Source organism: Electrophorus electricus, chromosome 17, assembly GCF_041902795.1.
Source record: "Electrophorus electricus isolate QZ-2024a chromosome 17, ASM4190279v1, whole genome shotgun sequence".
Taxonomy (NCBI): domain Eukaryota; kingdom Metazoa; phylum Chordata; class Actinopteri; order Gymnotiformes; family Gymnotidae; genus Electrophorus; species Electrophorus electricus.
The window spans coordinates 8,455,001-8,465,000 of record NC_137513.1 but is presented as its reverse complement, the minus strand read 5'-3'; the positions used below and the strand labels follow the sequence as shown (position 1 = coordinate 8,465,000).

The window sequence follows — 10,000 nt, the reverse complement described above, 5'->3', positions numbered from 1 at the left end:
AGTAGTCTGTAAACCCGGGACAGGATTGCGATTCCAGAGAGTGGGGGTACTGATCCGGTACTGCGGTTCGGGGTTGGGGATGGTTGTAGGGTTCAGAGTAGTGTTGTGCTGTGAATCGGGTAGTGTTAGGATTAGGAATAAGGGGTAAGGCTTGGGTCTTTGTATTTATGTTTTAGACTGAACCGCTATATGGAGGTGTTCCCTAAGACTCATTACGAGTGTACCTGAGGAACAGTTCAATCCATTAAACCCCAGGCTTATATTACACAGTATCCACTGAGCATTTGTCGGTATCTTCTTATTAACGGAATATGAAAAGTATGTGTGGGTGAGGAATGAGTATGTAGACCCAGTGCCCTTATTTTAGAGCGGAAGGTGTTAGCATTCCAGCCGGTAACTTCAGACCACTCAGGCCCGGAGTTTATTAGCAGGGTCAGTGGCAAACAGACGCACGAACAGGTGGATAAGTGTTCGGCGCTAAAAGCCTTAGAGCAAAACAGAAACTGATGTGTGGCTTCCAGTTATTGCTGACTGGAGCTTTAATGTTGGTGCTATTAAGCCACACTAAGAGGGCCATTAGGTCAAGGCCCTGGCTCCTGTTTCTAGTTTTCTTTTTAAAGTACAGTAAGGAAACTATATTTTATATGGTTTGTTAGGAAATTCACCTTTACTGTAGCTTCATCTATCTATCTATCTATCTATCTATCTATCTATCTATCTATCTATCTATCTATCTATCTATCTATCTATCTATCTATCTATCTAACTCCATCTGTTTCTTCCTCTCCATCTGTTCCTCCTTTTTTCTCTCTTTCTAACTCTCATGCTCTTTTTTTCTCTGTCCCATCACCGTCTCATTCCTGCGCATTCCTTTGTTCTTTTCCTCTCTGCTCATCCTCTCGCTCTCTCTCCCTGGTTCAGTGCTGATCTGATGGGAGCTGGAGATTGGTAGACTGCGATGTGTGTTTTGGCAGGCGGCGTGTGTTGTAATGTCATTTCCACCTGTCCCCCAGTGCTACAATCTAATTATCAAACTGATCGCACTCACTCTCTGTTTCAGCGCTCCCTCGATGAGAAGGGTGCATGTCTCTGTGAGCGTGTGTGAGTGCCAGCTCTAATAAGTGCTTGGACGTATTCCGCAGCCTGCAAAACGGATGAAATGTGCTACTGTGATCCACAGAGACGTTATCTCTTCTGTCTGGCTGTTTGCGTGCGGATATGCACACGCTTGTTTGTCTTTTGCCGTCTCACCCAGACAGTTAAATTGCCTTTTTTTTTCATGACTCTCCGCTCTCCTTCCTTGCGATTACTTTCATTCTCTTTCTCTTTTGCTCTCTTTCTCCATCTTTCTGTGACCGCCCCCCCCCCCCCCCCCCGCCCCGCCCCGCCCCGCCCCGCCAGGTGAAAGATCAGGAGTTCCCGTATAGGCGGAGTCTGGCGCGTGTACTAATTGGCGTAGAGGATGTGAATGACCACGCCCCTCAGTTCACCATGGCGATGTATGAAGGACAGGTGTACGAGTCAGCAGCTCTTGGCTCTGCGGTTCTCACCGTGACAGCTCTAGACAAAGACAGAGGCCAGAACGCTCACATCACCTATAGTATAGAGTCAGGTAAACACGCATACGCATACATGCACTCACACTCACACACAACTCACACACATCCAACCGCATGTATGCAAAGACGCACAGATAAATCCCTTCACTCAGATATCTGTTTCACATGTGCAGTTCATTTGCCTCTCGCTGTACCGTAGGAAACACTGGGAATGCATTCCGGATCGATCCGACTTTGGGAATTATTTCAGTGGCTCGGGAGCTGGAGTTATCCACCATCGGTCACTACGTGTTAATGGTTAAAGCTGGAGATAACGGCGCCCCTTCTTTATCGTCCACCGCCGCCATCCGCATCTCCGTCACCCTGTCCAACAACGCAGCTCCGAAATTTCCCCAAAATGAGTATCAGGCCGAAATCGCGGAAGGCGTGGCCTTGGGAACTTCCGTAACCGCGGTAAATGCCCTCAGCCTCTCCACGGTAAGTTACGACATTCGCCACGGCAACGGCAACCGGACTTTCCGCATCAACCAGTACAGCGGCGTGGTCACGACGCAAAAGCCCCTCGACTTTGAGGCGGTCTCCGCGTACGTGCTAGTCGTCACTGCCACCAACATGGCCGGCCAGTATTCCAACGCCACAGTGAGCGTAGCTGTGCTGGACCAGAATGACAACGCGCCGGTGTTCCAGCAGCTGCGTTACCGCGGCAGCATCAGCGAGGGGGCGAGGCTGAACAGCGTGGTGCCGAGCGAAACGGGCGAGCCTCTGGTCATCCGAGCAACGGACGCTGACCGGAACCACAATGCGCTGCTGGTGTACCAGATCCAGGAAGAGACCGCCCGGCGTTTCTTCACTGTAGATACTGGAACCGGCTCCATCAGAACCATCGCTCAACTGGACCATGAAACCACGCCTATGTTCCACTTCCACGTGGGCGTAAGGGACAGCGGCAGACCCCAGCTGTCAGCCGAGCACCCTGCGGAGGTCACCATCCAGGTGCAGGACATCAACGACTGCCCACCACAGTTTTCCCAGGAGTCCTATGAGGCGGTTCTCCTGCTGCCCACCTACGAGGGGGTGGAGGCCCTGCAGGTGTCCGCCTACGATCCGGACGGGGAGGGCCAATCCGTGCTGAGCTACTCGCTGACCGACACCGGTGTGGAGCATTTCACTATCGAGGCGGGCACTGGGCTGATCACCGTTCGAAACAGCACCTTCAGTAGGGAGCGCTTCCGCTTTAACGTCCGCGTGTCCGACGGCCGCTTCTCCAGCACGGCGCTGGTGACCCTGCTTGTGCGCGAGGCACTGGACAGCGGCCTGGCCTTCACCCACAGCATCTACAGTGCAAACCTTCAGGAGAACAACTCCAACGTGACGACAGTCGCTGTGGTTACAGCCCTCGGCAACCGCCCGAACGAGCCACTCCGCTACACCCTGTTGAACGCCGGTGGAAAGTTCCGGATCCGCCCCACGTCCGGCGCCATAGAGACGGTGGGAATCCCACTGGACCGCGAGGAGAGGGAGGAGCACGGGCTCCTGGTGCAGGCGGGTCGGGAGGACGACAGGTTGCGGGTGGCCCGGGCGCTGGTCCGCGTCCGGATCACTGACATCAACGACAACGCGCCCGTGTTCGTGGGCCTTCCCTACTACGCAGCCGTGCAGGTGGAGGCAGAGCCGGGGGCATCCGTCTTCCGCGTAACAGCCGTGGACCGGGACAAAGGGCCAAATGGAGATGTCAGCTACTTCCTGCAGGATGAGCGGGGACACTTCGAGATGGACCGCATAAATGGGGAGCTGCGGCTTCGGCGGGCCTTCGAGGCCGACCTGTCCAGCGTGGAGTACCAGGTCCTGGTGTTTGCGCGTGACGCCGGCACGCCGCCCACATCCTCATCTGTCACCCTGCCCATCACTGTGGTCAACCGCGCCATGCCTGTGTTCGATCGGCCGTTCTACTCGGTCAAGGTTAGCGAGGACGTGCCGGTGCTCATGCCAGTCCTGGGTGTCAATGCCAGCAGCCCTGAAGGGCAGAGCGTCCTCTACACCATCACGCACGGCGACCCCGACGGCCTCTTCTCCATCGGCTTCGACACAGGCGTCATCAGCGTCGCAGCACCGCTGGACCACGAGAGCAGCCCCGCCCACAGGCTGATCGTGCGCGCGACGGACTGCCTCACGGGGGCACGTGCGGAGGTGGACGTGGAGGTGGCCGTACTGGACGTGAACGACAACGCGCCCGCATTCGCTAAGCCCGCGTACGAGGCCGCGATATCCGAGGCAGCCATGATCGGCACGGCCGTCCTGCAGGTGCAGGCGTCAGACAGCGACTCAGAGAAGAACGCGGCTGTGCGCTACCAGATCGTGGCCGATCGTAGCAACAGCACCGAGCACTTCCACATCGACAGCAGCAGCGGCCTGATCCTCACCGCCCGCACACTCGACCACGAGACCGTACCGCGCTATGTCTTTGTCGTCAAGGCTACTGACGATGGCTTCCCGCCACTGAGCAGCGAGGTGCGTGTGACCATCCAGGTGACGGACACCAATGACAACGCGCCCGTCTTCAACCAGCTGCTGTACGAGGCCACGGTGCACGAGCTGGCACCACGGGGCCACTTCGTCACCTGCGTGCAGGCGTCCGATGCCGACGGGCGCGATGCGGAGCGGCTGCGCTACGGCCTGGTGTCAGGGAATGAACGCGCGCTGTTCGAGCTGGACGCTGCCTCGGGTGTGCTGACCCTGAGCAGGCAGCGGCACATGCAGCGCATGCCGCCCGCCGTCAGCCTGAATATCAGCGTGTCGGACGGCGTGTTCACCAGCACGGCGCAGGTGCACGTGCGGGTGGAGTGGGCCAACCTGCACGCGCCACAGTTTTCCCAGGGCACGTACGAGGCGGAGGTGCGGGAGAACACCCCGGCAGGGTCGAAGGTCGTCACAGTCAGGGCGCAGGACGCCGACCCCGGGTCACTTGGCGAGGTGCGCTACGTGCTGCTGTCAGACATGGCCCGGGACTCTTTCGCTGTGGACGGCAGCGGTCAGATAACAACTCTGGAGAGGCTGGACCGCGAGGAGCGCAGCGAGGTCGTTCTGTCCGTGGCGGCGATGGACGCCGGGGGCAGGACCGGCCACTGCAGTGTCCGGGTTGCCCTGCTGGATGAGAACGATAACGCGCCGCTGTTCGAGGCGGCCGAGTACCGCGCCAGCGTCCGAGCGGAAGTGGAGCCCGGCTCGCTGGTGACGCAGGTGCAGGCCCAGGACGCCGACCAGGGCGCCAACGGGCAGGTGAGCTACAGCCTGTACAGCAAGGCCGGCCTGCAGGTCACAGAACTGCTGGACATCGACCCTGACAGCGGTTGGGTGGTCACCAAGGGTGACTTCCGCCCCCTCCAAGGATCCGTGCTGTCCTTCTTCGTCAAAGCCTCCGACGGAGGTGCGCCAGTCCGCCACGCTCTCGTTTCGGTGTATGTCCACGTCCTCTCGGCCGATGCACGCCTGCCCACCTTCGGCCGGCCACACTTCTCCTTCGGCATCTTGGAGGACGCGCCCATCGGTTCCGTGCTGGGGGCAGTGCATCTGCAGACCCCGTCCGGCCAGGCCCCGCCTCCCGCAACTTTCTCTGCCGTGATTGGTCACACTGCGGAGACCAACAGCGACGGGGTCTTCGTGGTGGACAGAGACAGCGGAACGATTAAGCTAGACAAGCCGCTGGACCGGGAGCGCACGTCCACCTTCCACTTTAAGGTGATGGCCACACTGCAGCAGGGCCTCGTGGATGCAGTTGCTCTGGTGGACGTGGAGGTGAAAGTTCTAGACATCAACGACAACAAACCGGCGTTTGAGACAGACACCTACGAGGCCTCGGTCAGCGAGGGCCTTCCTGCTGGCACAAGGGTCCTCCAGGTGCATGCTGTGGACCCCGATTGGGCAGCCAACGGTCAGGTGACTTACAGCCTTGCTCCGCCAGGGCTCCTTGGAGCAGGAAGTGAGGACAAGGAGGAGGGAGGGATCTTTTTTATGATTGACAGCAGTTCTGGGTGGATTTCGACGCTGAAGGGACTCGACCATGAGAATAGCCCTGCCCACAGTCTCACTGTCTGGGCGTATGACCTCGGTGACCCTGCCAGCCTGTCGTCCTCGACGACTGTCACCATAGCAGTGGGCGACTCCAATGACAACACACCAGAATTTCTACAGACTCGTTACTATGGCAGCGTGCGCGAGAGCGATGTACCTGGAGAAGTCGTGGCCGTTCTGAACACACGTGATGAAGACAGCTCACCTAGCAACCGGCAGGTCACCTACCACATCACAGGTCAGTTAAAGAGCTGTGTGTGTGTGTGTGTGTGTGTGTGTGTGTGTGTGTGTGTGTGTGTGTGTGAGTGTCTGAAAGAGAGAGAAATAGAACAGAGAGAAGCCTAGTGCAGGCCAGCATTTATTATGGGATGTCGTGTTACACCTAGTAAAATGCCCCTGCTGCTTCTGGCTGTAAAATCTCATTTATTTCAGTGAACTTTAGAACATCAGAGTTAAAATCGGTGGGTGGAAGTGCTTCCACTCAGATCCCTCAAATGACTACCTGCAGTCAGCTTTGCCAGGACCAATTGGATTCCTCTGCTCATAGAATGCTTGGATAATGGTATCATTACAGTATATATTACAGATATTGTATCAGCAGTTGAAAAACAGACACTGTAGTGATGCTTCTTTATCATTTGCTATACTCAACAATGTGCTTTAGTGGAAACTAGTGCAGGCTCTAAGACTATGAGCTCGACACACTGCAGAAACCAGACGTTCTGTACATATGCACTCAGACCTCTTCTGTGAATGACTGCACACCACAAACACACACAAAGTCTTCACTTATTCCACTTGACACCCTCCAAACACACACCTACACTCACACTCAGGTGCATAGATGTATATCAGCAGTTTAGAAAATAATAACATTGCAGGTTCTGTGTTGTAATCAGGACTTAAAACAGTGCTGTCACTAGCACATGCATCATTTTAAAATATTTTATAGCCCAATCTTAGGCACACATACAGGCTCACACACAATTAACACATAAACTAAACTACAGTTTATAATGCAGAATATCTACAAGTCTCTTAATGTTTGTGTCTCTATTACTATTATATACTATTATAATCCACACAGGTCCAGGCACATTGACATGACATTGACACATTGTCATGTGACTTCTAATAGATTTCTCACACCCTGGAAGACCTGGATACAATACAAAACACCCAAAAGTGATGGAGGATTGTGATTTTTTTTTTTATACTCAACCAGTTAATCAGCATAAACCTTAAGCCTCACACACATGCACTCAACCTTTAAATGACCTCACACACATGCATTCAACCTTAACATGACCTCACACATATGCATTCAACCTTAACATGACGGCAGGGGCAGTTGTAGCACAGTGGTTAAGGTACTTGACTTGGACGGTTGCTGGTTCAAGCCCCACCTCTGTGAAGTTGCCACTGTTGGGCCCCTGAGCAAGACCCTTAACCCTCACTTTGGGTAAAAGTGACAGGTAAATGTAAAATGTCCTCAAACACATGCCCTTAAACTTAAAATGACCTCATGCATTCAACCTTAACATGACTTCACACACATGCACTCAACCTTAGGATGTCCTCACACACATGCATTCAACCTTAACATGACTTCGCACACTTGCTCTCAACCTTAAAATGTCCTCACACACACACACATTCAACCATAAAATTACCTCACACACATGGACTCAACCTTAAAATTACCTCACACACATGCTCTCAACCTTAAAATATCCTCACACACGCCGTCAACGTTAAAATGTCCTCACACATGCATTCAACCTTAAAATGTCCTCACACACATGCATTCAAGCTTAACATGACGTCACACACATGCACTCAACCTTACAATGTCCCTACACACATGCACTCAACCTTAACATGACCTCACACACATGCATTCTACCTTAAAATGACCTCACACATATGCACTCAACCTTATCATGATGTCACACTCATGCTCTCAACCTTAAAATGTCCTCACACACATGCACTCAACCTTAAAATGAATTCACACTCATGCATTCAACCTTAATATGACCTCACACACTCAACCTTAAAATTTCATCACGCACATGCACTCAACCATAACATGACCTCACACACATGCACTCAACCTTAAAATGACCTCACACACATGCACTCAACGTTAATATGTCCTCACACACATGCCACAAACCTTAAAATGTCCTCACACACATGCATTCATCCTTACAATGACCTCACACACATGCATTCAACTTTAAAATGTCTTCACACACATGCATTCATCCTTAACATGACTTCACACACATGCACTCAACCTTAACATGACCTCACACACATGCTCTCAACCTTAAAATATCCTCACACTCATGCATTCAACCTTAACATGACCTCACACACATGCACTCAACTTTAACATGACCTCACACACATGCTCTCAACCTTAAAATGTCCTCACACACACCGACAACCTTAAAATGTCCTCACACACGCACTCAACCTTAAAATGACCTCACACATGCACTCAACCTTAAAATGTCCTCGCACACATTCATTCAACCTTAACATGACCTCACACACGGGTTCAAACTTAAAATGTCCTCACACACATGCATTCAACCTTAACATGACCTCACACACATGCACTCAACCTTACAATGTCTTCACACATGCACTCAACCTTAAAATGTCCTCACACACATGCACTCAACCTTAACATGACCTCACACACATGCACTCAACCTTACAATGTCTTCACACATGCACTCAACCTTAAAATGTCCTCACACACATGCACTCAACCTTAAAATGTCCTCGCACACATTCATTCAACCTTAACATGACCTCACACACGGGTTCAAACTTAAAATGTCCTCACACACATGCATTCAACCTTAACATGACCTCACACACATGCACTCAACCTTACAATGTCTTCACACATGCACTCAACCTTAAAATGTCCTCACACACATGCACTCAACCTTAACATGACCTCACACACATGCACTCAACCTTACAATGTCTTCACACATGCACTCAACCTTAAAATGTCCTCACACACATGCACTCAACCTTAAAATGTCCTCACACACATGCACTCAACCTTAAAATGTCCTCACACACATGCATTCAACCTTAACATGACCTCACACACATGCACTCAACCTTACAATGTCTTCACACATGCACTCAGCCTTACAATGTCTTCACACATGCACTCAACCTTAAAATGTCCTCACACACATGCACTCAACCTTAAAATGTCCTCACACACATGCACTCAACCTTAAAATGTCCTCACACACATGCACTCAACCTTAAAATGTCATCACGCACATGCACTCAACCTTAACATGACCTCACACACATGCACTCAACCTTAACATGACCTCACACACATGCACTCAACCTTAACATGACCTCACACACATGCTCTCAACCTTAAAATGTCCTCACACACGCCGGCAACCTTAAAATGTCCTCACACACATTCATTCAACCTTAACATGACCTCACACACAGGCTCAAACTTAAAATGCCCTCACACACATGCATTCAACCTTAACATAACCTCACACACATGCACTCAACCTTACAATGTCTTCACACATGCACTCAACCTTAAAATGTCCTCACACACATGCATTCATGCAGCCACACTTAAGACACCAAGAAGGTCTCTCTGTCTCTTAGACAGATAGCACTATAGCAATTGCAGTCTGGGTAAAATACTCTCAGGGTGATTCTCACACTATTGTACTATGTTAAGAATCCATCAGCGTTATCATAACACACGAGCTCATGCACACGCGCACACACACACACACACACACACGTACACACACACACACGCACGCACACACACACACGCACACCACTTTATGCTACACATTGTAGAGTTCTACATATATTAAGATTCAGTGATAAATTAGTGGGAGGTTATGAGTGTTGTTCGAAGGAAAATAGCAAATGTGGGAGAGTGTTTGAGAAGGGGGGTCATGAGTCTGTGTGTACAGAAGCATGACGTGTTATTCCTTATCTTGGTTTTTTCACACAGGCAGTGTGAGGGAAACCTGCCACACACTTGATTCTGAATGTATTATCAGTTGGTTAGATAACCCCAACCACACATACACACACACACACACACACACACACACACACACACACACAGACACACACACACACACAGAGAGAGAGAGAGAGAGAGAGAGAGAGAGAGATAGATAGAGGGGGGGGGGGGGGGGGATAGAGAGAGAGAGAGAAGCTCATCCAGCTCTAGAATTATGTGGAATTTTACAAATTTCTGTCAACACAATTTTTGTTGCTGGTATTATCTTCTACCTTAACAAGTATTTTCAACAACATCAATTAAAGCAGCAGTA

General features: G+C 51.4%; 1 protein-coding gene across 5 annotated transcripts in view; it reads left to right on the top strand.

Moving 5' to 3' along the window:
- fat3a (FAT atypical cadherin 3a) overlaps positions 1–10,000 on the top strand; it is a 110,603-nt gene that overhangs the window by 77,347 nt on the left and 23,256 nt on the right. For all 5 annotated transcript variants that reach the window (XM_035534105.2, XM_035534106.2, XM_081700000.1 and 2 more), the window contains 2 exons: positions 1,402–1,612; positions 1,759–5,865. In XM_035534105.2, the coding sequence (XP_035389998.1) occupies positions 1,402–1,612; positions 1,759–5,865 (4,318 nt within the window). The remainder of the gene's footprint in view (positions 1–1,401; positions 1,613–1,758; positions 5,866–10,000) is intronic.